The sequence below is a fragment of the Anarrhichthys ocellatus genome, unplaced genomic scaffold (assembly GCF_004355925.1).
Source record: "Anarrhichthys ocellatus isolate YVR2014 unplaced genomic scaffold, GSC_Weel_1.0 scaffold399, whole genome shotgun sequence".
Classification (NCBI taxonomy): Eukaryota; Metazoa; Chordata; class Actinopteri; order Perciformes; family Anarhichadidae; genus Anarrhichthys; species Anarrhichthys ocellatus.
The window spans coordinates 11,551-38,935 of record NW_022280373.1 but is presented as its reverse complement, the minus strand read 5'-3'; the positions used below and the strand labels follow the sequence as shown (position 1 = coordinate 38,935).

Genomic DNA, 27,385 nt, shown 5'->3' with positions numbered 1-27,385 from the left:
ATGATATAATAATATTTAGATAGAAAATACGTGATGAACTTATAACACATGATGCATTATAGTTTAACTCAGCAGTAAAAGGGATGGATAGTGAGCTAGACTTTACGCCACCTTTGCTTGACTTCAAACACCAACAATATTCAAGCATCTAAAACAGTAACAATATTTCATACATTTTAATTATATCCTTCCACACATTCCCCCTCCTGCAATTCTACATCCGCAACTAACAGGGCAACGTTAGCATAGCCTCGGTGGTTTATCTTGTTTGTATGCCATAATCTGCATTACTCTGGTGTTTGCTCCCATTGCCATTTATAAACGCGAAGAAGCTGCTATGAACCGCGACGACTACAGGTTTCCCGCATATTGATTAAAACTGGAACGGCATACAAGAAAAAAAAATAGTCGACGTGCGACTAAGATATGAAACTAATTGCGAGTAATTGTCATTTCGCTCGTTGTTGCCACCGAGCTGGAAGCAGGGGCACCACGTGACTCCTCTAGTGCTCGAGCCTGCTCTGTTTGTTCAGCCAGAGAGGCAGAGAAGAAGAAAGATGGCGGCTCTAGGCGAACCTAAACGGGACGCCGGGCTAACGTTTTGAGCTTTCAAACCCGAAAGGACACGAGGGCTCCACGGGTTCACCGCCGGGACAGCTTTGTAAGGGTGCCGCTTTCGCTCGCCTTCGTGGAGGTTAAATCAACGCAAACATTGGGATCGTAAAATACTAGATTCCGCTCTATCATGAGAGGGAAAAGGGGCAGGCCGCCCAAACCGCTACAAGCCGAGGACTCGTCTCCAGCTACGGCCCGAGGCTTGAGACCCAGGAGGAATCTGAAGCCCAGGTTCAGGGACAGCGGGGACGAGGACGCAGAGAGCCCCACGAGGGAGCCCGCCAAGGCGGCCAAGAAGAGGAAAGCGGGATCCGTCACGTCAACACGGGGCAGGGGACGAGGCAGAGGAGGAGGTTGTGGGAGAGGTGGAGGTTGTGGGAGAGGAGGCAAAAGGGGCCGTGGAGGGAAGCGGACGGTTGCGTCCAAAACAGTGGTGTACGACGATCACGAGAGCGACGAGGACGACGATGCTGTCAGTCTGAGGTCGGAGGAGGACGAGTTTGTGGAGGAGGAACCTCAATCCGAGGAGGACGAGGCCCTCAAAGAGGAGTCAGACTGCCTTGAAGATGATGTGCTGGACGAGGAGGAGGAGGAGGCGGAGGATGATGCCAGCTACTGTACAGAGAGTAGCTTTCGGAGTCAGAGCACACACGCCAGCACTCCGGGTAAATAAACACTGTGGTCGGTCGGTGGCTACTCTGTCTCAACGTTCACTGCAGGGCTCGGGAAATGCATCCCGACGTGCTGCTGGTGACTGTTTTAGGTGCAGGAAGCAGTAAGGTTATTGTTCAAAATGGAGAATGCACACTGTATGAACACAGGCCGCAGTCAGCTCATTAGTGCTGCTGCAGGTGGATTGAATCGGATACCGTATCGCGAGCTTACTTTGTTGCCGTCACCGTCCGTCAACACATTGCCCGTCAAATATTTTCGCACATATTTTAAGAATAATTGCCAAACGGCTCTCACTCGAGATGGTATTCGGTAGCCTTTAAGTTCATAACTTGGCTGCTAGCGTGCTAGCGTTAGCAAGTAAAACTAGCTCATGCTGCCTGCTGTCACTCTGAAGTCTGAGCGTGAGATAACGGAAACTGTACGTGCTTATAGGAACCATCAACACCCACTGCTTTATAAGGGAAGAATGAAAAGTACTTTATGATTGAAGCTGATTCAGAACAAACATAATAGCTAGCTAGCTAACTTAGCGCGTAGTTAGCGCGTCTCTCATATTTACACTTTGGCAGCTTTCATCTGAGTTAACCCGACAGTTCATCCCTCCAAAGCTCATGAAAATGACGTTTAATGTCTCTCATTGTGCCACGCCAAATAAAAAGGGGGGTTATAACACTTAGTCTGACTAATATTTACGTAATTAGCCTGCTGGAGAGTTCATGTTTTCCTAGTTGCAGCAGCCTCATTAAGCTAATAGTGACATGTGTTGAGCCAGCTCAGCCACAGGAGCACACCTGCTAGTTTGCTACCAACTTTAAGATGCTAAAATGTTGAATATCGTCTCCTCGAATGGTTATTACGTTATAACTGCACCTGTAGGTTTGAGAATAACGTGAATAACAACTACATTTAGAAATTGTTTACTACACAGTAGCTGCATGCTTGATGTATTTGCATCCAAAAGATGGTTATTGCCATAAAGACCTAATATCACAGTATTTGGGCTGTGAACCTCAAAATGTATTTACGTGTGTGTGTGTGTGTGTGTGTGTGTGTGTGTGTGTGTGTGTGTGTGTACACGTTAAGTGTGACTCTAAAAAATGGTTTACTAATACATTTTGTGTATCCTACAGGGAAGAAAAAAGTCCGGCCTCCCCGACCTCGCACTCCCATCTTCGAGGAGAAGGAGATTCCTCCTCTCGAGCTTCCCGACACCTCCCAGGATCTCCTGGTGCCCAGCGAAGAGCTGCTCAACGCCGCCTCCATCTACGAGGTGCTGCGTAACTTCAGCACGGTGCTGCGTCTCTCCCCCTTCCGCTTCGAGGACTTCTGTGCGGCACTGGTCGGCCAGGAGCAGTGCACTTTGATAGCGGAGACCCACAACGCCCTCTTGAAACTCATCCTACGCGAGGAGGACACCTCCAACACCACCTTCGGCCCCGCTGACCTCAAGGACAGCGTCCACTCCACTCTGTACTTCATCGACGGCATGACGTGGCCCGAGGTGTTGCGGGCGTACTGTGAGAGCGACCGGGAGTACCATCACGTCCTGCCGTACCAGGAGGTGGATGAGTATCCCTACGGACCGCTCGAAAGCAAGATCAAGGTGTTGCAGTTTTTGGTGGACCAGTTTCTCACCACCAACATCGCCCGCGAGGAGCTGATGTCCGACGGCAGCATGCTGTACGACGACCACTGCCGCGTGTGCCACCGCCTGGGCGACCTGCTGTGCTGCGAGACCTGCTCGGCGGTCTACCACCTGGAGTGTGTGAAACCACCGCTGGTGGCGGTTCCGGAGGACGAGTGGCAGTGTGAGATTTGCGTGGCGCACAAGGTGCCGGGTGTCACAGACAGTGTGACGGAGGCGCAGAAGAACAGGCCCTACATCCGCCAGGAGCCCATTGGATACGACCGCCACCAGAGGAAGTACTGGTTCCTGAACAGAAGGATTATTGTGTAAGTTAGGACCATCACTGTTCCACGATAATTACCTTTCCGTGCCAAACGGCTTCATTTCCTTAAATTCAGCACAGATGTTATGATCAAATCCATTCAAAACAAAAAGAGAGAGCAGCAACATACATTTTTATCATAATACTGGATCATGTTTTTATTATCTTAGGGCCTTATTATATGAAGGTATCTTACAAGTACAGAACGAGTCGTATCATTAATAGTAGTTATTTACCTCAGTGCACTGTGGGAAACATGTACTAATCATCCACGGACAACATGTCACCTTGGTCCTGAAGCAATAAAAGGTATCAGCTATGTACTACAGTTACTCGTGAACCATGAACATTTTCAATAATAGCCTTATGACCTCATAACAAGTTTTTGTTGTTGTGAAACGAAATGCGCATTTACTCTAAATATGACAAACGTGGTCCTCAAATTTGGTCAATGATAAAACTCATGCAAACAAAAGTCAGTTGAGTGTAATTTCCCAGAAGGTTAATCTCCCGTTACCAGATGCCTCCAGCTGCTCCACTCGGAAATTTACCAACTGCTGGAGAGCGAAAGTGAAGGTTGCAGTGAAAACCACTTGGCGTGCAGAATGTGTCAACATGCTCCCTTGAATGAAATCATTAGTTTGACTATCTTGTCTTTTGTCTTCACTGGCAGTGATGTGTTTCCTGGTTGCCCACCCCACCCCACCCCAAACGTCTGTCAGCCTGACTGTGAGACCGCTTCTGACAGCCTGTTAATGGTTATACAGAGTCTGCTATCGTCACAGTGTGACCTGTCTTTGACACTAAGCATGATCTTGAATGGCTGGTATCACTCTGTGTGAGCAGCTTGCTTTTGCAATTGAATTCTATGGAAATAGATTTTATTTTTCAGCTTGTTTGTACAGGGTTTCCCCTACTTGTTTTATATAGAGGTATTTCAACAGAATTGATTCAATCCAACACAAAGATCCCCAAAAAATAGAGTATAATGTATCTTTAACCAAAGTTAAAACTCTTTATTGTTATTTTTATTAATTATACAACAATGAGGAAGCAATGTGGTTCGCTGTACGTTCAACGATCTAACAGCCTGGCCTGTTCTCACTCCCCAGCGAGGTGGACAGCGAGCACGAGAAGAAGAAGATCTGGTACTACAGCACCAAGGCCCAGCTAGAGGAGCTCATGGACAGCCTGGATCGGCAGTACTGGGAGACGGACCTCCACGCCACCTTGGAGGAGATGAAGGAGGAGGTGCAGGCCCACATGACCATCACGGAGGACCTCACCAACAGAGGCCGCGGAAACAACAGATCCTACCTCTCTGCTGCCAACGGTACTGTGTGTGTGTGTGTGTGTGTGTGTGTGTCCTTTAGGGTTACATTCTCAAACAGTCGTATAGAAGCTTCAGATCAGATAGTTCCTCCCCTCAGGCAGCGGTGCTCTGCCATGACGACAGTTGACTCACTAATGTTAGGCGCTACATTTTCTTCCCGCTCTCTCTCTTCAGACATCAAGCAACTGTTTTTCCTCCTCTCGCAAAGCTTTTGATTACCATGGCGGCGGTTTCCGCACGTGTTTGACAGGCTGCCATATCTGGTTTCGAAACAGTTTTCCTGCGCCTGTCACCGAACTAACTGGCGCTGTGTTTTATTGGGGGGGGGAGGGGGGAGGGGCGTACCGCTGGCATCCTGTCAGAAGCTAGAGGTCTGAATCGGTATTCTCTAGCCCTAAATGGAAGAAGAGATGTTTCTGTAAAGCCGTCGCAGTGCTTTTTCTCCCCCATCCTCAGTTGATTTATGGGTGTTGTTGCTTGTAGTTTCCTCTGTTAAAAGCCTGCTGCTGCCCACGCCTTGCATGTCTTTGTTTAGGATTGTTGTGACACAGCTCTTTCTGTTCCAGTGGAAACTGTAGTTGATCAGCGTGTTTTGACCAACAGGAGATCTCAAGATTTTGACCTTCTGAGGACATTTTTTTTTTAACAACGAACAACATTTATAGAAGGATTAAAGAGGAATTGTTGTTAGTTGCAGCCCTGATTATTTTAATTGGAGCAATGGATCTTCGTGTGCAAATGTAAGGAATAAAGAAAGTTATTGTACTTAACTATTTTAATGTTTTTTTCCTGGTAAGTTATTAGTATGGACTGTATTCATTAAACACTTTAAACTTGTTTAAATCTGAAACTAGTTAATGTATCCATCCTCTTCACTTAGCAGGTGCTCAACACAGAGCATTGATATGTAATTACTGGCATTGTTTTTTAAATTTGAACAATGAATATGTTCCCCTTTTCTTTTAGATGTGATCATGGAGCGCATAAAGATCCGGCGGGAAGCAAAGAGGCGGACAGAGGACCCGAAACAGGAAGCAGGAACGGGCTCTGTTAAAGCAGCGGAGGACGAGCTCCCCCCGCTGCTCGACAACGGAGAGTGCAAAGACGCCGAGGCCAAGGAAGACGCTGGTTCACAAGGTAAAAGACAACTTCACACACACTGTTCTGTAATTCTCTACACGCCATTTTCTCCTAAAGTAACTCCTGAACAGAAGACCCAGCAGCACAGGGGGTAGCACTTGACTTCCTGCTAAACAGTATTGTGACCCTGCTGGTGCTCTCCGCCCTGTGTATGTATGTCACACCACAGCCGCCGCGGTTCCCCCTGCTGCTGAGGACAGCCGCGTGTCTGACCTGAGCGCCGGCTCGGCCGCCCAGGACGCAGCCGGGCCTAAAACGGAGTCCCTCGAACCCAACGGGGAACCGCAGCCCGCTCAGTCTGGGAGCCAGGAGAGCGGGGAGTCCCCTTCGGTGGCGAAGCAGGAACGGACAGGTACTCGGAGCCCAAGATGGACTCATGTTCCCTCCGGTGTCCAGCTACCAGCAGCAAATCGCTCGCCATTCAACTCGCCATTCCACCTCATGCCGGGCTGCACATCTGTCTGCTTGTCTGTGCTGGTTGCCACTAACCATACCCCTGCTCTTTTTTCGCCCTGCTCATTTGCCTTGTTGGGTGTACGGCGGCGGCTACATTTTCAGTCTCTATTACATCTGTCACTTTCTAGACGGGACGGGAAACAAAATCTGGTTTCAAGTAATTTTTCTGAATGGCAAAATTGTTGTCGTTGTTTATTCAGTTTGGACTTGAGGAGGCTTTCCAACTTTTGTTTTTTTGGGTGAATTGTAATGTAACTGAGCTCCGAGACCTCGGAGGAGGCTGTAGGTAGTAATTCAGTGTACAAGAGCCGGTGTGGCCGTTCCCTCTGTATGTTGCTATGCTAAGCATAAATACCGGATCACTGGTCTCACTTTGCTTCTGTTCAGACAGTTCGTTTATCATTTTCGACTGAAAGCTGGAACATTTGTCTTGTTTCACATAACTAGCCTGATCCTTTTCAGATTCCCTTTCACAGAATCTCAAGCTGTTGCGGCCCATTTTCTGCCATTTGTCTTTCGTCGCCTGCTTTGCTGCATTCATTCCTTGTCTTGTGTTATATATGTCATCTCTCCCGTTTGCGCTTTTGGCACCGTGCTAGACGGCGTCCCTGGCAGCAGCTAGCACGCCGTGTCTGTCGCAACCGGCTCCTCATTCTCTATCCAATTTATGGGCATTTGGGTGGGTTCCTGCTACTCAAACAAAAGGCCCTCTGCCTGGAAGCCCCACCTGCTACCTCGTCAACAAAGAGCTGCATGTACATGCGAGACTTTGTCTCTTTCTCTGTCTCTCTCTCCTAACAACTCAAATGCAGAGCTGCTGTCTTGATTTGGCTCTGCAGCAAGTGCACAGCTTGTTGTGGATTTGTGGAGCCTTTCCTGTGCAAGATGGGTTTATAGGCCTAGCTGGACTGATGAAGCACTAACTGGTCCGCAAAATTCTTGAGACCTGGTGTTACATTGAACACGGTCTGACTGAGCTATATTGAGAAAATTTCCAATTTGAGAAGTTTTATGTCATTCACACAGCTGCCGTCTTTGCTTAAAGCACATTCCTTGTAATTTACATCATTCAGGTTCACTCCGTGTACTCCTGTACTCAGTCTTTACGAACTTTTCTTCCTTGTAGGTGAAGGTGTGAAAGCGGAGTCTAGCAGCGAGGACAAGCGCCCTGACGTTTCTCAAGATCGGCCGCGGTCATCTCAACCAGAGGCGAGCCACAGCCAGGCTTCAGACCTCAGGAAACCGGAGCAGCCTGACCTGGCCGATCGGTCCTCCCGGTCCTCTTTCACCAGCCAGGATGGGACAGGTAAACACGAGTGAGGCTCGCTGGTCCTCCAAAAGTAGATTAACACCGACTTTTGAATCAGTGTCTCTTCAGTGGCCCTGTTTGAATCCATTTGTGTCATCTGCTCTCTGAATGACAGACGAGTACACCAATAGGGTCAAGAGTGATAACGGGAGACCGGCCGGACGGGAATCGAATAACCAAACGGCCAGAGGCAGCAAAGAGGTGAGGCCAGGGTTCTCCAACTGCAGTCTGGAACAAAAATGTCATTTGAGTCTGCATTTCTTTTAGGAAATCTGTTTGAAAATGAAAGAGAAGTTGAGTGAAGACTAACTTGAGTCCATAGCATCAAGGATCCTGTATCTTATTTAGGCTCCTATAAGTTCTTTATGTTAGCGTAAATACTGTCTCGTAGTGTAGCTGAGTGTAACGTTCCCTCTCACCTTTCAGTCCTCTCCTGTGCGCTGCGACGGCGAATCGTCGCGTCTCAGCTTCTTAAAAAGGGACCTGACGGTGAACTTGAACAACTTGTTCAAACTGGGCCAGGAGGGTAAATACAGGGTCTACCACAACCAGTACAGCACCAACGTCCTGGCCCTGAACAAGCACCAGCACCGCGAGGACCACGACAAGAGACGCCACCTCTCCCACAAGTTCAGCCTGACCACCGCGTCGGAGTTCAAGTGGAACGGCTCCATCTACGGCTCGCGGAGCCTGACCGTCTCCACCCTGCGTCTCACCATTATTCAGCTGGAGACCAATGTCCCGGGACCATTTATGCATCCTAACTGGGCGTCGCACAGGTACAACTCCTGTCCAGTTAATCTCAAGCTCGATTTGGTGATTCAGAGACCAAACGACATATTTTATTAACATAGGTTTTTGTTTGGTGATGCCTGCACTGGCGTGACGTTCCTCTTGTTGTGGGGTGCTTAAGGAAAATACACTTACTTCTCATACCACTTTCATGTCGCTACGCTAAGTATTAAGCTTCAGTATTAAGGCCTTCAGGCAGCTTCAAGCTGCTGTAGAAACATGGCGGCCTGACCTGCTCCCTGTGTAGAAATATAGGGCTTATTCTAAGCTAACGAAAACACAATGATTCTTAGTTTCAGGGGATTATACACTAAAATAAACGCCGTTATGAACATTATATTCCATCTCTACCAATAGATCTGCCTAAATCCTACACACTGGACCTTTTTGAAGGATACAAAAATAATTCATTTTGGTTCTTGGAAACATAATCCGGTTTAACATGGTGAATTTCAAATATGATGAAGCTTAATGGAGAAAAAAAAAAGCAGTTGTGCTGTGTTATCTATGGTTTTATACAGTCTGTCTCCCCTTTTTCTAGGACCAACTGGAACAAAGCAGTGCAGATGTGCAGCAAGGCCCGGGAATTTGCTCTGGCCTTGGCCATACTGGAGTGTGCCATCAAACCCGTGGTGATGCTGCCAGTATGGAAAGATTCTCTTGGACACACGAGGTAAACAGCTGTTGGCTACGCACACTAATGGCACATGAACATGTAGTGTGCCTTCTCTAATATACATTTTCATTATTCCATGTAAATAAATGATGCGATCAGTGTCCGTCTCTCTTGAAACTAGTCAGGTACATATTCAAATCACCAATTTAAACTTTTGAGTTAAGCACTGTTTGAGGCTCAAATATCACATACAGGTGTATATGTATGTAACTATTTATATTACAGTACAATTTATATATTCAATGAGAACTTATGTCATGCCTTGAACATACAGTCATACAAAAAACAAGATAAACTGACGGAAGCACACATGACCAGAACGTTGGTCAAAACATAAGGCAGCGTTATGTGGTCCATTTGAATGTCAAGGACTTTTTTTTAGCACTACTTTCAACGTATTCCAGTACTTGATGTTTTTTCATCTCAAAATTCAAGCACCTTTTGCAAACCTTTTTGAAAATAGAAGAAATGGTGCTTGAAAAAGTACTAGAAAGTCCTTGAATTTGATTTTGTAGTGTCTGTATGAACCCTGGGGCTCCAGCTCCTTCTCATCTGTGTCACCACTCCAGTGAGTGTTGACCAAACAAGCGGCGCGCTCAAAAAGTAACTTTACTGCCCGAGTGCCCGTGCACCTTACATCTCAGTTACACACTGTACTTTCTTGTCTTCAGGCTACTTCGTATGACCTCCATGGAGCGGGAGGATAAGGAGAAGGTGAAAAAGCGCGAGAAGAAGCTGGAGGATGAGGAGACACTGCTACAGGCCACCTGGGTGAAGTACACCATCCCCATTAAGCACCAGGTAAACCAACAGCATCCGTCATCCAGCTCCTCATGAGGCCGCAGAGGAGGTTTTAAATCATGCATACTGATCCAGAGCAGTGCTTCCCAAACCTTTCTATCAGACGTAATGCCACAGGCCTTTCAGATTAACCATCCATTACTTTTATTAATTACGTTTAAAACTAGTTTTCACACACATTTAGTAAAGATAATTTGCAATCTCTCTACGTTCCCCATGACCACTGCAGAAGTACCGGTATCTTAACATTGTTACAGAGTTTTGTCTTTAAGGCAGCTTTGTATTTCATATTATTTCTTAGCTTGATGTGTAGACCTGTTGTGGTTCTTCTTCTGAAAGTCATTGTGGACCTCACTTCTGTGTGTTTTCCATCAAGGTGTGGAAGCAGAAAGGGGAGGAGTACAGAGTGACCGGGTATGGTGGCTGGAGTTGGGTCAGCAAGACTCATGTGCCGCGGTTCGTCCCAAAGCTGCCAGGGAACACAAACGTTAACTACCGCAAAGAGCTGGAGGGTAAGGGCTAAACTGGCAATATCCCCTCAATGAATTCTCCTGCTGCTGACACTATTGGCTCATACTATGATATTTTTTTCCCACCGTCTTCATAGCTAAAATGAGGAAGCAAAATGCAGCGGCTTATACTAATAAGCAGAAAAAGTTGACGGAAAATAAGAAGCAGGATCCTCGGAACGCACCGCACGGGGACAATGAGCAAGCGTCCGTCACTGCTTCATCTCAGAGCACTTCATCAGAGGAGGACTGCAAACCCCCGACCCCAAAGGAGGAAGAAAAGCCCACGGAGGAGGAGCAGGGAAAGAAAGAAGAAGAGAAGAGTGAAGATGAAAAAATGGAGGTTGACCCCTGCTCAGAAACTGCTTCTTCAAATGTCGAGAAAGGTAAATATTTGAGATTAATTTCCTTCTTCTTTTATCTTTTGGATTTATTTTGATGCTATTTATGGATGAATGTGTCTTTCCATCATCCACTGACCTCTGTGACTCTTTGTTATAGATCAAGCTGAAAACAGAGACTCCTCCTCGCCCTCTGTGTCGCCTGTGAGGGAGGAGCCAATCCAGAAAGTTGAACAACCCAAGAGTGAGGCGACCACTGCGTCAAAGACCTACTACGATGTTGTGAACGTCAGCGAGGGCTTCCAGCTGCGGACAGCTTACAAGAAGAAAGTGAAGCCTTCCAAACTGGATGGGCTTTTGGAGCGGCGGGTGAAACAGTTCACCTTGGAGGAGAAGCAGAGGCTCGAGCGATTAAGACAGGCTGCACTGCTGTCCAAAAATGCTGCCACAAAGCCTACATCCGGAGTTAAGACTGAAGGATCCACATTAGGGAAACAGCAGCCTGCTGTGACCCCGTGTGTGAAAAAAGAGGAGGAGGGCCCTCAGGTGAAAGACCACGTGGTTAAAAAGCTTAACTTTGAGCAGGAGCAGACGAAGATAAAGGCCGACACGGACGTCAAATCCGAAACCACGGAACCCAACCGCAGCAAGCAGACGGAGGTAAATGCTGCGCAGGGGAACTGCGGGGAGACCGTAGCTCACAAAGAAGTGAACGGAGGACCCCTATCGAGCACCGAGCCCAACGGTAAAAACAATTGTATATCGGACGCAATAGAAAGTAAAGAAAAAACACAGAGGCCAGAGGTGGCTCGAGTGGGAGAGAATGCTAAGAAACGTGGGTACGAGGAAATGGAGCAGAGCTGTGGACAGAGCACGGAGGTAGACCAAAGCCAGACCGGGCCTGTGCAGGTGAACGGGAAAACTGGGCTCACCGCCCCTGCAGACTCCAACACCAACTCGGACCCAGCCAGTCAAGACCAAGGTAACATCAAAGAGACTGTCAAGTCTCTGATGAATGGTAAGCTCTCTCAAAATGATGTCTCCGACATATGTCACCCACCTCCCCTGAAAGTCCCAAAATTAGAGAACCACGTGGCAGAGAAAGGAGACGCTCTCAACAAGGCTGTGGATGTGGCCATGGACGGAGAGGGGACACTACCCGCTAAGCCTCCTTCCTCGAGCCCTTCTTGCCTGAATAGTAATAACGGCGGTAGCAAAGGTTTGAACACCTCAGCTGACGCCACCACCGCGGAGTCCCAAAATGTGGCGACAACCGATCTGTCCAGCAAGATCAGTAAGTCTGATGCGACGCCTCAAGCGGCAAGCAGCGCAGTCTCCTCTGTCGTCACCACCACCCAGCTCAGCTCCAGGGCATTTGGCTCTCAGAGGACTAAACCGCCAATAGCCGACACCAAGACGGGCCCTTCAACCAGCTCCATGACGATCAGTAAGGAGTATTCCACCAAAGACCGGATCAGCCTTCTCAGGTTCTCCAAGTCCAAGAAGGCCCGCTCAGGGACGGCCCTGCCGTCCTACCGCAAGTTCGTCACCAAGAGCAGCAAGAAGAGCATCTTCATCCTGCCTAATGACGACCTGAAGAGAATGGCGAGGAGGGCGGGTATCAGAGAGGCGCCCATCTTCAACTACAACGCCAAGCCCGCCCTGGATATATGGCCCTACCCCTCACCTCGGCCCACTTTTGGGATCACGTGGAGGTTGGTAACGCATTTAGATATTTTTACACTGTTTGGGATGCTTAGCTAGCAATTAGTACACATTAACAATAGTCATGTGTAAATCTTTTAGTTATTTCGAACAATATCATGATTTGATATTGCAACTTTAGCAAGGACACTAATAAATGACATCAGTTGCCGTTGCTGATGGGTTTAAAAATACAGTAAATACAATTGTGTATGTAAATATACTTGCGGTTGTTGGAATTATTAGCTCATGTTTTCTTCTGACTGTGTCCCATTCAGGTACCGTCTCCAGACTGTGAGGTCGCTAGCTGGGGTCAGCCTGATGCTGAGGCTGCTGTGGGGCTGCCTGAGGTGGGACGACATGGCTGTTAAGCCCTCTGCTGCTGTGGGGACGACACGGAAAGGTGAGAGAATGCTGTACACTGATGTCTTCACCTGTACTGGACTTACATTAGTCTCTACTTCACACATATAACTACTTCTTCTTCTTATTATTACTTTTTTAACAAAACACCGCCGTGTCCACCTTCCAATGCTTGAATGAGTGCTCACAGTAATAAATGGCTGCCATTTAAAATAATTGTGACAATATGTTTTTATTCCTGCCACAGAAACCACGGACACGGACATCACCACAACAGAGATCATAAAACGGAGAGACGTGGGGCCTTACGGCATCCGCTCAGAGTACTGCATCAGGAAGATCATCTGTCCGCTCGGAAACAGAGACGCTCCCAAAGGTAAAAAAGCTAAACATCGGAAACAATGGAATAAATTGAGTTTGCTAATTTGAAGAATGACCCTGATTGATTGCTGAAAGAGTTCATATAATAACGTTTGTTTCTCTCTTCCCGTGAGTAGAAACGCCCACTCCACAGAGGAAAGGCCTGCGCTCAAGTGCCTTGAGGCCGAAGAAGCACGAGCCAGCGAAGCTGACCGGGCCTATAGCTGTGGAGACATGGGTGGCTGAAGAGGACCTGGAGCTGTGGGAGATCAGGGCTTTTGCTGAAAGGTGAGAAACGCACAGCAAGCTCCCGCTGGGGAACACTGAAGTATTCTGATCGGGGCACTGATTCACCTGATTGTCACCATTTTTCCTTCCTACAGAGTTGAGAGGGAGAAGTCGCAGGGTATTGATTCCTCTAAGACTGGTAGTAGTCTGAAGACGGCAGAGGAAGTCAAGGCCCATCTGGAGAATCAGCTGAAACAGGCCAGACTTGCTGCCCAACAGGTGCGGACAATGTACACTGCACACACACAGCCCTTGTTCAGGTAGCACTATTCTTGGAGGTTAACATATTCTCTAAATGTCTTAAATGTCTTAAACAGAAACGTCTGGAACCGCTGAGGCCGGGTACACCCGCCGGCACTCCCACCACCTCGGCCGGCACTCCCAGCACCCCGGCGTTCGTGGGCCAGAGGACAGGTCAGGTCACACCCGGAGCTAAGATGGTCCTGGCCTCCAAACTGAGCCCTCCGGTTTCCTTTCAGCAAGACAAGAACTTCCATCAGTCTTTTGCGTCCTGGGTGAAGCAGGGTCAGACCAACAACACCTCAGGTAAGCCCGAACCCAATGAGAGGGTGATTTGAATGATCCCATCAGAAATCCTACGTAGACTGGTTGTGCGCGTTGTCATCAATCATCTGTTTGTCATCAATCATCTGTTAGAGGCAGGCAGACAAACAACCTTTTCACAAGACACGTTTTTTGGGGTTTTCCCTTTATTTATTTTTATTTTTAAGGCTGTTCGACGGGCATCTCAGTCTGTAAGAAGTCAACCATCGGCATGACTTTCCACAACTGTTCGTTTTTTGTGTCAATTTCTCACATTAATAAATGTGATTGGCTCGTGGCGTCCACTTTCAGCCCTGTTAAAACAGAATTTTCAATTGAATTGTTTTAAATGGACACAGGAGAGAGCCTGTGTCTCATCCAAAATTCAAACAATAATCCCAAAATTCGAAAATGTCCGCCCCCTTGGTTAACTCAGACCTCCCAGTGGACACCACAGCCGTTCGCTGGCTATCGCGGTGGCCCTTGCGTGACTGCAGGTGGCATGGTGTGTCTTGCAGCCCCCGTTGGCTCGGTGACCACCGTGGCTAGCGGCGTCGCCACCTCCGAGCAAACCTTCCAGATCGCTGGCAGCCCATTGGCTGTGGCTGGCCAGGTCCTCGCCGCCAAACTCCCGCTCCCCGCTAACAGCAAGATTGTCACGCTCAACGTGCCCACCGCACAAGGAGGTAGGGAGCACGAGTGTCATCCATGTGCCGCTGGTTTGTGCTTACACTTGCCAAAATGGATGGAAGAGTGTCGTGTGGCAGGCAGAATCTATTGGCGCTGAGCATGGATTTTTTATTTTTATTTATTTTATTTTTTTTACATTATATGGAAGAGCTTCTCTGACCGAAAATTTTGTCGCAGTTTTTTTTGTGTATAATCTACAGTTCTCCCATGAACTGAATGTTTTTAAAATGTGTTACAATATCTTTAGTGTACTTCCCCACACACAGTGCATGCCTCGCCGCTTCTGTACATCCTCGCCCTGCATCTCTGCATGTACCCCGTGCCCATTTGCTTCTTTCCTTACATAATCGTGCTTATCAACAGGCGTAGTCCAGCAGAAAGTCCTGGGCATTTTCCCCTCGGGGCCCCCTGCGAACCTGAGGACGTACAGCACACTACACCCTACGACTGGCAACATCAACCTCAGAGCCAGCACCTCCTCTACCACCCAGCAGCAGGTCTCAAGCCTTTCCTATCGTCCTTTTCACATGAATCTTGGGTAAATATTAACCGCAATGATTGATCATTTTTACCTTTGGCTTTGTGTTCCAGGTTGTCGCAGCAGGAGGCCAAATGCAGCCTGTGACGACGATGGGCCAGTCCCTGACCCCAGCTACCTCTGTGGGCGCAGCAATGGCCGGAGGTCCAGCCTTGGCTCAGCAAGGTGTTCTGTCTAACTGATCTGATTTAATTTCGCAAATGAATGTCTTCAGCCTTCTGTGGCTCAAACATAGCATTCTTACTCTCCCCTCCCGCCCCCTCCCTCCAGGCCAACCTCAGCCGGCTGTGACACAGATGGGTCCTGCTTCTACACCTGTTCAGAGGGCAGCGGGTCCTGCACCAACACCTCATGCAGCCACCACAGCACCTGGACAGTCACCTGTAGCTTCGTCCCAGACCAACAGACCACAGCAGGGTCAAGTTAAGCTCACTATGGCACAGCTCCTGCAGCTGACACAGGGTGCTCAGGTAACATTTTTTTTGTTCTCCTGTTGTGAAAGTCTTAAAATGTTTTAAAGTCCTCATGACTTTGTTTTGAATGATACAAAGAGAGAATTATATCGCTGTCAGCTAAAGGCGAGACTCCTTTTGTCTGCAACTCTGCAGGGTGGAAACCCAGGTCTGACTGTGGTGATCCAGGGTCAGGGCCAGACCCAGGGACAGCTGCAAATCATCCCCCAGGGAGTAACAGTCATTCCCGTTCCTGGTCAGCAGCTAATGCAGGCAGCCATGCCCAACGGCCAGGTCCAGCGCTTCCTCTTCACTCCCATCCCCCCATCCTCATCAGCCGCAACTTCAGCACCCACTCAGACCCCTCAAGCCCAAATCTCAACGCCGACTCAAGCCGGAACCCCTGCGCAAGTCCAGACGACTCCCTCGGCCCTAGGCCAAACCCAAATGCCATCCCCCGTACCCGCTCCAACGCAAATGCCAAGCTTGGCGCCCACAGTCCCTGTGCAAACCCGAGTTGCAGCCGCTACCACCCCGTTATCAGTCCCTGCACAGTCTCAAATATCCACTCCTGTGCCGGCCCTGCCTCACGTTGCAGCCCAGGCCTCCACACCAGCCTCTGTCCCCGCACAACCCCAAGTGGCAAGAACTGTGCCTACCCCGTCACAAAATGCAGGCCCGGCCATGTCTCAGACAGTCTTCGCCTCAGCTTCAACCCCTGCGCAAACCCAGGTCTCCACCCTCGCCCCAGGTTCATTCCCAACACAAACTGCAGCGTCGCTCCCTGTCACGGGACACGTCGCACCTCAAGCCCAGATCCAGACCCATGCCTTCAGCCATGTCCCTGCTTTAGCCCCGGTCTCAGTCAAGGCGGCCGCCACAGCAGCCGCTTCTAACTCGGCCCAAACGTTTGCTTCCCCCTCTCTTCCCTCGCCTGTCCAAGTTCCAACCCCGGCTCTTGCTCCAGTCTCTGCTCCCGTCCTAGCTGTTGTGTCCACCACCCATATCGCTGTCCCGTCCCCAGCCAGAGCTCTCACCCAAATCCAGGCCACGGCACCGGTTCCCCTTCACGCTGCTGTGGCCAACGCAGTCGTCACACCAGTCACCGCCACCTTTACAACACCCTCAGTGCCAGGTAAGGAGCCCAACACAGTTCCCACAAACACACATCAATAGCACCCTGTTTTAGTCATTGTCTATACACAATGGTTGACTTGTTTAATGCATTGCTTGTTCTTGCTTCTCTGTCCTGTTGTAGCTCTGACCGAGCAGAGGGCAGCTCAGCCCCAGGTTTGGACTCCGGCCTCATCTCAAGCTCAGACTCCTGTTCAGCCAGCTCAGCAGGCTGCTGCTCCAGCGCAGACACTCGGCCTCGCCACTGTGCCCGCTTCTGCATCGGTCTCCATGCATCCATCACCTGTCGCCCTTCTGCCTCCAGCAGCTCTTCCTCCTCAAGCTCAAGGACACGTCCAGCACCCTACCGTTGTGTCCATGCAGCATGTGTCTCAAATCCCGGTCTCAGCAGTGCAGGTTCATATGGGACTACCAGTCTCTTCTGTTGTTACTACGGTCAGACCCACGCAGCCTCAGCTCCAGCCCCAAACCCTTGCTCAACTTCAACCCCAGCGTCAAACCCAGATCCGTGCACAGATTCAGGTCCAGCCCTTTGGCCAAGTCCAACAAATGCCTCACATTCCGACTCAAGCCCATCTCCAGGCGCAAGCCCAAAGCCACCCCCAGGTCCGAGTTCAGTTTCAGCCACAACCTCAGCAACCGCCCCATGCCCAAGTACAGCCCATTGCTCAAAATCAACCTCAGGTGCAGTTTCAGTCCCAAAACCAAACTTTGACCCAGCCGCAGGTCCAGGCCCAGCTCCAAACAAGGGTCCAGCCTCAGTACTACCCCCAGGTACAGGCTTCATTTCAAACACAGGCTCAAACCCAACCCCAGGTCCAATCTCAACCCCAGGTTCAGTCTCAGGCCCAAACTCAGTTACAGCTACAGCCCCAGATCCAAACCCAACTGCATCCCCAGGTTCAGGTCCAGTTCCAGCAACAGAGCCACGGTCACCCACAACTACAGACCCTGCAGCAACCCCAGGTACAAACTCAAGTCCAAACCCAGCCCCAGTTTCAAGTCCAGTCACCGCAGCAGACCCAGGTCCAGCAACAGCTTCAGGTCCAAGCCCAACCCCAAGTCCAAGCTAAGCTCCAAGTCCAGTTCCAGCCTCAGAACCAAACTCAAGTTCAAGCGCAGCCTCAGCTTCAGGTCCAGTCTCCGATCAGGCATCAGCTCATCACCGTTCCAGGCCTCCAACAGCCTGTCCAGCTTCTCTCGGCTCTGCCGCCCCATGTTGCTGCTCAGATCCAAGCCCAGATCCAGGCACAGGCACAGCAGCAGGGTGGGGCAGTTCCCCAGCAGATCAAACTGCAGCTGCCAATCCAGATCCAGCAGACAGGGGGGCAAATCCAGGCCCACCAAATCCAGAACATGGTGACAATACAGGCACCAGCGAGCGTCCAGGAGCAGCTCCAAAGAATACAGCAGCAGCAGCAGCAACAACAGCAGCTGCAGCAGCAGCAGCAGCAGCAACAGCAGCAGCAACAGCAGCAGCAACAACAGCAGCAGCAACAACAACAACAACAACAGCAACAAAAACCAAAGAAGAAGAAACACCAGGAGGTTAAAAGGGAACAGAAAGAGCAGAGTCTGCAGGCCGTTAGCCCCGGGGATGGCATCCAAAAGCAGGTGTGACAAAAAACAGAAAACTTCAGTGATTCATTTCTTACAGCGTTTAAAAACTTTTAATATTAACAAAAAGTGTTTTTGTTGTCAGGTGGTCGTGAAGCAGAACGCTACAGCAGAACAGCTGAAACAGAAGAAGAGCCTGGCTGCCGCTGAGAGAGAGGAGAACCAGAGGTTTGGGGCTTGATAATCACAGAAATGTGGGGATTTATGACAAATGTTGGATGACGGTTGTATTTTCATGGTATTCACTTCGCTCTTGTTGTCTCCGGCGGCCCCTGCTGTCCTCTGTTTTCAGAATGATCGTGTGCAACCAGGTGATGAAGTTCATCCTCGACAAGATCGAGAAGGACGAGAAGCAGGCGGCGAAGAAGAGGAAGAAGGAGGAGGTGGTGGAGCAGAAACGCTCCAGGCAGAACGCCACCAAGCTGACCGGGCTGCTGTACAAGCACAAGGAGCAGCTGAAGGCGGAGATCCTGAAGAAGAGGGCCCTGCTGGACAAGGAGCTGCAGCTGCAAGTACAGGTGAGCGCCCGGTCCGCCTCCGTCAAGATGGTAAGAGATGCACCAGAGATGCCGGACATTACATGTGTTGTCTCCTTCTCAGGAGGAGCTGAGGCGGGACATAGCCAGGCTACAAAAAGAAAAGGACAAAGCCAGAACCGCCATCACTCAGGCCGCCGCAGCGACGATCAAGGCGGCCTCTTCTCACTCCTCCCATCCCTCTCACGCCACACATTCCTCTCACAGTGCCCACGCGGCGACCTCGCCGTCCTCATCGTCCTCGTCCCACAAACGCAAGAGGGAAGAGGAGCGGGACAAAGACAGGATCAAAGACAGAGACCGGCACCACGACAAGGACAAGCATCACGACAAGGACAAGAAGCGGGACCGGGACAAGGACCGAGACAGATGTCGGGACCGAGACAAAGACCGAGACGGGGATCGAGAGAAGGAGAAGGAGAAGGAGCGGGAGCGGGACAGACATCGGGACAGAGACAAAGACAAGAACAAAGACAGGGACAGAGACAAGGACGGAGATAAGGACGGAGACAAGGACGGAGATTCCAGCTCGTCCAAACACAAGAAGAAGAAGAAGCTGTCTTCTACCTCAAAGGATCACAAGAAGGACACCAAGTTGTACTGCGTCTGCAAAACAGCCTACGACGAGTCAAAGTAAGCTCTCTGGAGAAGAAAAAAAGACGCTAAACTGTTGCGATTGCATTACAACGACACAAACTAACGACCTTTTCCCCCCTCAGGTTTTACATCGGGTGCGACCTGTGCTCCAACTGGTTCCACGGCGTGTGTGTCGGCATCACGGAGAAAGAGGCCAAGAAGCTGGAGGACTTTGTGTGCAATGACTGCAAACGCGGTCAGGAGGGAGCGAGCAACGAGGAGTTGTTCTGCATCTGCCGGACGCCGTACGACGAATCGCAGTAAGGCTCCTCCCGCGACCTCGCACAGGCTGTCGTCGGCTTTCAGCGGCGTTTCATTGGTGCGCTAACGTGTCCGATTCTCACCCACAGATTCTACATCGGCTGCGACCGCTGCCAAAACTGGTACCACGGCCGGTGCGTGGGCATCCTGCAGAGTGAGGCCAATCAAATCGACCTGTACGTCTGCCCGCAGTGTCAGTCAACGGAGGACGCCATGACAGTCCTCACGCCGCTCACCGACAAAGACTATGAGGGGTTGAAAAGAATACTACGCTCGTTACAGGTATGGAACCTGTGTTTGTCAGGGTGTCTTTAATTATACTAAATCGAATAACTTTTTACGGCCAGAAAACCAGCAGCAAATTCTAAATGACGTTAAGAGAAATTCTACAAATATTTTTTTTGGATTTTGGTATTTTTGATTCTCTATATTGAGAATGTGTTCTGTAAGCGTTTTCGTGTTATTCCAACAGACTCACAAGATGGCCTGGCCTTTCCTTGAACCGGTGGATCCCCACGACGCACCCGATTATTACCGCGTCATCAAGGAGCCGATGGGTAAGAACAAATCGTCGCCGTTGTTTGGAGGAAATGTCTCGTGCATACTATTCAAAGAAAAATCACACATTTCTCTTTCCCTTGCAGACTTTTCCACAATGGAAACCCGCTTGCAAAAGCGACACTACCACAAGCTCACCGAGTTTGTGGCCGACGTGACCAAAATCTTCGACAACTGTCGCTATTACAACCCCAACGACACGCCGTTCTTTCAGTGCGCCGAGGTGCTCGAAGCCTTCTTTGTACAGAAGCTCAAAGGTTTCAAAGCGAGCAGGTAAGGTCGGGTGCTCCTGCTGCTGCAGACTCTCCGGGTTCCCTGAGTTTCTCTCTCTTCCTCCACGCTTAACGTTTCGCGTGTCGTGAAGCTGTGACTGGCTGTCATGTCGTCCTTTTCTTCATTTATGCGTTTATGCCCTTCACTCACTTTTGTTCATACCACTGGCATGAGTAGCGAGTGTCATTTTGCAGTAGCTCGTGCTCTCCTTTTGTAGACTAGAGTTGGCTTTGCACTGTCGCCGTTGCTCGGCCGTACTAAAAACAACGGAGCTGCCGAAGCTTTAGGACATCCCGTCCGATGTCTTAACAGAACTCGACGCCGTGTTACATCTGTACCGTGTGTGTCATCTCGCATTTGTGTCTGTTCACTTGTTTGCTGCATGCCTTTTTGATTTATGCCATCCCATTTTTTCTTCTTTCTTGCAGATTGTCAGATTCTTAAGTGGGCCAGTCTAGCTGGAGTCTGGACTGGATGCTGGGGGTCTCTAGTAATAATGAAATGGGAACTTTCGATTTACAGAACGGCAAACAAAATAAAACAAAACAAATCTGTTGATAAAGAAAAAAAAATTACACAAAAACACCAATTGTGCTTTCATGTAAATTCCACCAATTTAACTTTTTTTTTTGGTTACTACAATATTCAGTTTAGTCACAATGGCAGCCATGTTGAGATGCGTTTACCATGTAATCGAGGGACAAGCTTTCTTCTCATCATGTCCTTAAATCTGGCCTTTGTTGAACAGTCCTTTGTGTTTTCAGTGGGATTTTAAATGCATTTGACTTCCTAACTTGTATTTATTTTCTGTTACACATCTGAGTTGGATTGGATAATGTGTTGACCTTGCCAGGTATAAGAAACGTATATAAAGCTGCATATTTTATTATCTAGAGATATTTATGAGAAGTTCTGTATGTTACATCCCTTTTGAGTTTGATCGAGCTGGCTGTTAAGGTGGTTGTCTTGAATGTACATACTTTTTATCATGTACAGCGGTTGTAAGATATGTCTAACTCTTGTGTTTGAATGTTTTTAAAAAGAATTATGAAGCAAATCATTTTAGATGGTATTATTTTATGAGACTAAAATGTACTACAAAGAGCGAGGAATCCTTGCTTCACACAGTAACCTCAGTTTGTAGTTGTGGAAGATTTCCTTCACTAATAAAAGCATTCCCAGTGAATTTACACCAACACGGCTTCAGGATCCTCCGCCGACCTCTTTGCATCCTCTGTTTGTTTTTTGTCGAGATGTCGCGACCGTAAATGAAAGAAAACTGCGAAGGGCTCTCAACTTTCCTCTCCCCTCTCTCCGCATTCTGTAGGTCTCATAACAACAAGCTACAGTGTTCGTCAGCCTCTTAGAAAGCACCGCACATTGCTCAAACAAAATGCACTTGCCAAGAATATGGCTTTTTCTGAACTGTAAACTCTGTGACAGACTCGGCCTCGTCCCGTGTGTGGGATCAGCTCCCTTGACTGTCGGTGCAGCCAGCGCTGTTGCTCTCGCAGAGCTGTTCAGGCAGAGCTGTCCATTTCAGCTCTAAGGGACCTTGTTTTTGTCTTTTTTGGACCTGTCTTCATCAGTGGGACTGTACTGAGGAGCGCGAGCGACTGAGGCGTTTCAGAAGAAAAGTTTACCTCGGAGAAAAAGACTCTTAAGGAGCTCTCATATTTCTATGTTTATTTTTTGATCTCGGCCTTTTTTCTTTTCTTTCTTGTTAAAAAAAAAAAAAAAACCCTCAGGCCATCCTTGTGGTCATCATGTCCAATGAGAAATAGGAAATGAAATAATGTATCGAGAGTTTCTTGTCTAAATTTCGGATATCGCAGTGGAACTTTTTATTTTTTTTCTCCCGTTTCCACACATTGTTTCGTCTGAAGTGGCATGAAAGAGAGTTGTACTGAATAGCTGGACTCCAGTAGTTTGCTTGGTTAAACTTCTATAACCTCCTGAAAGTACAGTAATAAGCTATTGTAAATGGACTGCTCTGCGGTAGTGACTGACTGAGGATGAAGCAACATATTTGAAGGCTCCTGCCCTGTTTGTAAAAAAAAAAAACAAAAAAAAAAACATTTCGACTTGATTTCTTTTTCTTTTTTTGTATTACATCTGAAGAAATATTGATGTATATGGAACTTAATAAAAATGAAAAGACTGAGTTCTTCCTTGTGTTTGTGGCAGGCGGTGACATATGGAAGTGTTGACATCTATATGAAAGTTTTTAAATGTTTCAGCACAAGACAAGTTTGTGTATAGGCCTACAGAGCAGCTCAAGAAAAAAATAAAAAATATAATATATATATATATAAAGCAGGGACAGAATAAAACGGAATAAATTCATTAAAATGAAAAATATGGAACTGACAAATCAAATGAGTTTATGTTTTCTTAAGTCTGTCATATTAAGAAATGCATATGATAGTGCATATTAACTGAAAACTGAAATGTGGGACATTGTTCTTGATTTATGAGCATGATATTTCCATTTCCTATAACAACCGTCCTGTTTAGCTGGGCTGATACGAATGAAACCATGTCTTGAGAAATATACATTAATTTGCAAATATTCGATTTCAGATGTGACAAAAAGGTAATGAAAAAGACACGTGTTCTTTACAATTACTTAGGAATGTGTTACATGGAGGACTTGAAACTGGATGCGTTTTTTAAGACTTCGTCACACCAGGACCGGAATGCACCGATCCAGGAACAGCTCATCCCTCACACGTACATACAGTCTATGACTGAAAAAACGGCAAAAATACCGACCCAGAGTCAGATTTAACATAGTATTGTTCAAACGCAAAGGAGATATCGCGATAGTTCCGTAGAGTGACGACATTTCCTGTGTGCTGTGTGATTTTTTGAAACGGTCCAATGAACGGAGGCGACTGGATGCGTTCGCTCGAACGGACCAATCAGATGGCTTTGTTACAGGAATTTAAAGGTCTGTTGCGGCACTTTTTGCGTACCACAACCCTTTGCGCGACGATCAGGTAAAGCGCGTGTCAACTGCTTATGTAGTTGTATTTAAAGGAATATTGTTTTATATTTGAATAATTAGGTTTTTATGATTTTCTGTACGACGCGTATTGTATATTCATCTTCAGCGAGCTGTCAGTTGGCCTAATTTAATGTCAAACCGACGGTCTGCTCAGTTTGACGTGTTTGTCATTGGTCGCGCTGCTTGCTCACGAGGTGGCTCGAAGTACTTTGTACCAGCTAACTCTTTTTTTAAATGCTCTGTCCGCAGGAATAACTCTACAAAGCACAAGTTTTCACTGCTACTACGCCTCCTCGTCAGTTGAAAAAAACCATGTCTGAGAACGTGGAACGTCTGAACAAGTTCAAGAACAAAGGCAAAGATGCTAATGTGAGTACAAAACGTCACGTTTAGCATCAGATATCCGCGAGTTGCAGTTTAAAACCTAACAATGTGACTTTACTTTAAACGAACTCAGGAACTTCGACGCAGGAGAGTGGAGGTGAACGTGGAGCTCCGCAAGGCGAAGAAAGATGACCAGATGTTCAAAAGAAGAAATGTGTCTGCGTTTCCTGACGAGGCCACTTCTCCCCTTCAGGAAAGGACTCAGAACTGCCTGGTAGGCCCGTTTTTAAAAATCAGATATTTAGGAAAATGTTTATTCTGTTGTTCAATATTGTTTTTTTATTTTCTATGAAGGTGGTGAACACTTTGCACAAGACACTTAATCTTATTAAATACGGTAGCTACAAATATAATGCGGTGTGAGGGGGTTGATTAATGTTACTGAATTTACATATATTTTGTCTTAACATAGATAATGTACAAAATTAAAGTTTGACAAAATGGGAGGAGCCAGTGTAAAAACCCCACCCTTGTATTACTTCAGTTAAACCAACTTCTTTCAGGCAGTCTTAATAATAAAAAGCAAAACATTCATAAAGCTAGCAGGAATATTGCATCTGTTTGCATGTAATGTACAGCAATTCATGTTGTCCACCTCCTCTGTGTATACTTTTATTTAAATCATAACTCCTCTTGTGTGACCTTTGGCAGTCTGCCAGACAGTGGACGGTTGAGGAGATTCTCTCAGGAGTGAACAGCAGCGACCTCGAGTCCCAGCTCCAGGCGACACAGGCTGCCAGGTTAATGACGCTTCATTAAATATCACAATCATATCTACCGACTACCTCCATGGTGACTTACTTTTACCGTACCGCCCCAAATGCAGGAAGCTCCTGTCTCGTGACAAGAACCCCCCCCATCAACCAGATGATCGGTGCCGGCCTGATCCCCAAGTTCGTCTCCTTCCTGGGGCTGGTCGACTGTCCGCCGATCCAGTTCGAGGCCTCCTGGGCTCTGACCAACATTGCCTCTGGGACGTGTGATCAGACCGCTGCTGTGGTTGAGGGTGGCGGCATCCCGGCCTTCATCAGCCTGGTCACATCGCACCACCAGCACATCAGCGAGCAAGCGGTGTGGGCCCTTGGAAACATTGCTGGTAACGGATAGAATTTATTTATCTTTTCTTTTTTTTTTAAAATTAATTTATTCTGTCTGGACTGTCATCACTGCGTCGTTGGAAGCACAGTCGTACATATTTATTGTTTTTTAGGTGATGGCTCGGCTCTTAGAGACAGGGTCATTAAAAATGGCGCTGTGGCCCCTCTTCTCAGTCTGCTGGCGGTCCCTGACCTGTCTGTATTCAGTGTAAGTATTTTTTTATTAATAATCATATTTATCCTCTTCACCCACTAGGGGGTGCTCTAACTCAACCATATTGCTGCCTCTTGTCAAACCAATGCCTTCTCCTCTACCTGATTTCTTTGCAGACCGGCTACATGAGAAATGTCACATGGACGCTGTCTAACCTCTGCCGCAACAAGAACCCCTCCCCCCCCATAACGGCGGTCCAACAGATGCTACCCGCTCTGGTTCGTCTGCTGCACCACGATGACCGGGAGGTGTTGGCCGACACGTGTTGGGCCGTTTCATACCTGACAGACGGCTCCAATGACCGCATCGAGGTGATGGTCCAGACCGGCTTAATTCCTCGCCTGGTGAATCTGCTCGGTGCTGAAGAGCTGCCCGTCATTGTACGTATAAAAATCCTTGTGTGTGTGCGCGCACTTTGGTACATTGTTCCAGCTCCCTGAGGCAACTCCTCAGGTTCTGACAGGCCGTAGAATGACCCCCGTCCCCCTCTCAGACCCCAGCACTGCGTGCCATCGGCAACATTGTGACTGGCACGGATGAGCAGACCCAGGCGGTGCTGAATGCCGGGGCCCTGACCATGTTCCCCCGGCTGCTGCGCCACAAGAAGGCCAACATTCAGAAGGAGGCAGCCTGGACTCTGTCCAACATCACAGCAGGGAAGGACGCCCAAATCCAGGAGGTCATCGACTCGGGAATCATTCCACACCTGGTCAATACGCTTGTGCAGGTTTGTTCTTCCCGGTTGGATTTGTTTCATTCATTAGAGAACTATAATTTTACAAATAAGCTGCATTTAAACACTCACTCCTACATCAGTCTTCTTAACTTTTCATGTCATGTCTATGTGGCTCATCCTGCCCTTGTCTGTTCTCTGCAGGGAGACTACAAAACTCAGAAGGAGGCTGTGTGGGCTGTTACAAACTTCACCAGTGGGGGCACCGTTGAGCAGGTGGTTTACCTTGTACAAGCCAATGTGCTCGAGCCTCTTCTGAATCTCCTCTCCTCCAAGGACAGCAAAATTGTCCTCGTCATCTTGGATGCCATCACCAATATCTTCATGGTGAGTGTTTTCATGGAGGGATACAGATGTGCGTTATTTGCCCGATCTGATAAGTACAATTAATTATCATTGCTGGTGACTAGATGGCTGTTAAATGCTTCTGCTTCTGTGTGTTCGCCTACCAGGCCGGGGATAAAATTGGGGAGTCGGACAAGCTGAGTCTAATGGTGGAAGAATTGGGCGGACTGGACAAGATCGAGGCTCTGCAGTCTCATGAGAATGAGATGATCTACAAAGCATCCCTCAATCTCATTGAGAAATACTTCTCTGACGAGGTACGTGTCTTTTTAAGATGTTTGAACTGAATTATTTTCAAATTTACTTTTTATGCCTATTAATGATTTAATATTTCTTTTTTATTATTCTTTAAAGGAGGAGGTGGTGCAGAGTGTGGTCCCAGAAGCAACCGATGATGGTTTTGCATTCAACATCAGTGAAAACCAGAGCACTTTCAATTTCTAGATGACGTTCTAATACCTCTACTCAACTTTACTGTTTCCTCTTTGCTACTGTTTGTCCTTTTGTTCATGTGATTGTGGAGTTCCTTTTGTATGTATTGTACATACTGTTTTAATACAGAAGAAACATGATTGTAAATAAAGTTATCAGATCATGTGTTGGGTTTTGACATTTCTTTTCTTACTGTCAAATGCATTGACTTTGTGTTGATTCTGTCTGAGTACTCTCAAAATAGAACAGAAGTGCATTTACAGTAATTGGTGACATTAGCATATCTATGATACTTGTGTACTCAAAAAAATTGTTTCTTTCTGAGTGATGTCATCAGTGGTGCTTGCTCATCCTGACTCAGTTCTACCTCATCTGTTGACCAAATTGACCTTATTACTTACTCCAGTAACTGCCAATAAAAAGTAGAGGCACTTTACATGAATTCAGCTTCTTGCCTCAGTGAGTACTTTCATGCTTCATACCAGCAATAACACCACAGATTTGTCCTACAAAAATGTTAGCAGGAGTAGTTTGACTTTATGGGAAAAACACGTATTCGCTGAAATTACTACTCTGTCAAGAAATAGTCTGGCACTTAAACCTCTAACTTTTTTTAAATTT

General features: G+C 47.8%; 2 protein-coding genes across 5 annotated transcripts; both read left to right on the top strand.

The window, feature by feature from the left end:
* The first annotated feature begins 369 nt into the window (after window positions 1–369).
* Window positions 370–22,714, top strand: LOC116401364 (nucleosome-remodeling factor subunit BPTF-like). Of its 4 annotated transcripts, none has more exons than XM_031879722.1 (32): window positions 370–1,280; window positions 2,421–3,243; window positions 4,352–4,572; window positions 5,539–5,709; window positions 5,882–6,064; window positions 7,295–7,474; window positions 7,593–7,678; window positions 7,904–8,256; window positions 8,811–8,942; window positions 9,617–9,746; window positions 10,123–10,258; window positions 10,354–10,641; window positions 10,757–12,311; window positions 12,579–12,703; window positions 12,911–13,039; window positions 13,161–13,311; window positions 13,407–13,530; window positions 13,629–13,857; window positions 14,373–14,540; window positions 14,908–15,041; window positions 15,136–15,247; window positions 15,353–15,552; window positions 15,691–16,669; window positions 16,793–18,282; window positions 18,371–18,453; window positions 18,578–18,803; window positions 18,886–19,454; window positions 19,541–19,717; window positions 19,808–20,000; window positions 20,191–20,275; window positions 20,363–20,549; window positions 21,877–22,714. In XM_031879722.1, the coding sequence occupies exons 1-32, from the start codon at window positions 746–748 to the stop codon at window positions 21,914–21,916; spliced, it is 10,194 nt and encodes a 3,397-aa protein (XP_031735582.1). In that variant the 5' UTR covers window positions 370–745; the 3' UTR covers window positions 21,917–22,714. The 4 variants fall into 4 exon arrangements, with proteins under 4 accessions (XP_031735582.1, XP_031735583.1, XP_031735585.1 ...); XM_031879723.1 differs by having other exon boundaries at window positions 20,978–22,714; XM_031879725.1 differs by lacking the exon at window positions 5,882–6,064.
* Window positions 22,715–23,529: 815 nt separating this feature from the next.
* LOC116401366 (importin subunit alpha-1-like) lies at window positions 23,530–26,929 on the top strand. Its single transcript, XM_031879726.1, is given in 12 exon segments — window positions 23,530–23,551; window positions 23,809–23,928; window positions 24,017–24,157; window positions 24,595–24,683; window positions 24,770–24,794; window positions 24,796–25,039; window positions 25,154–25,248; window positions 25,371–25,634; window positions 25,748–25,981; window positions 26,132–26,314; window positions 26,440–26,589; window positions 26,687–26,929. Coding segments are annotated over 11 exon segments (1,572 nt in total). The 5' UTR covers window positions 23,530–23,551; window positions 23,809–23,871; the 3' UTR covers window positions 26,777–26,929.
* Window positions 26,930–27,385: the final 456 nt, after the last annotated feature.

Coding starts and splice junctions, on each gene's coding strand:
- LOC116401364 (XM_031879722.1), top strand. CDS start 746: ATGAGAGGGAAAAGGGGCAGGCCGCCCAAACCGCTACAAGCCGAGGAC. Junction 7,475..7,592: donor CACCAGCCAGGATGGGACAG/GTAAACACGAGT, acceptor TCTGAATGACAG/ACGAGTACACCAATAGGGTC. Junction 13,312..13,406: donor ATCAGGGCTTTTGCTGAAAG/GTGAGAAACGCA, acceptor TCCTTCCTACAG/AGTTGAGAGGGAGAAGTCGC.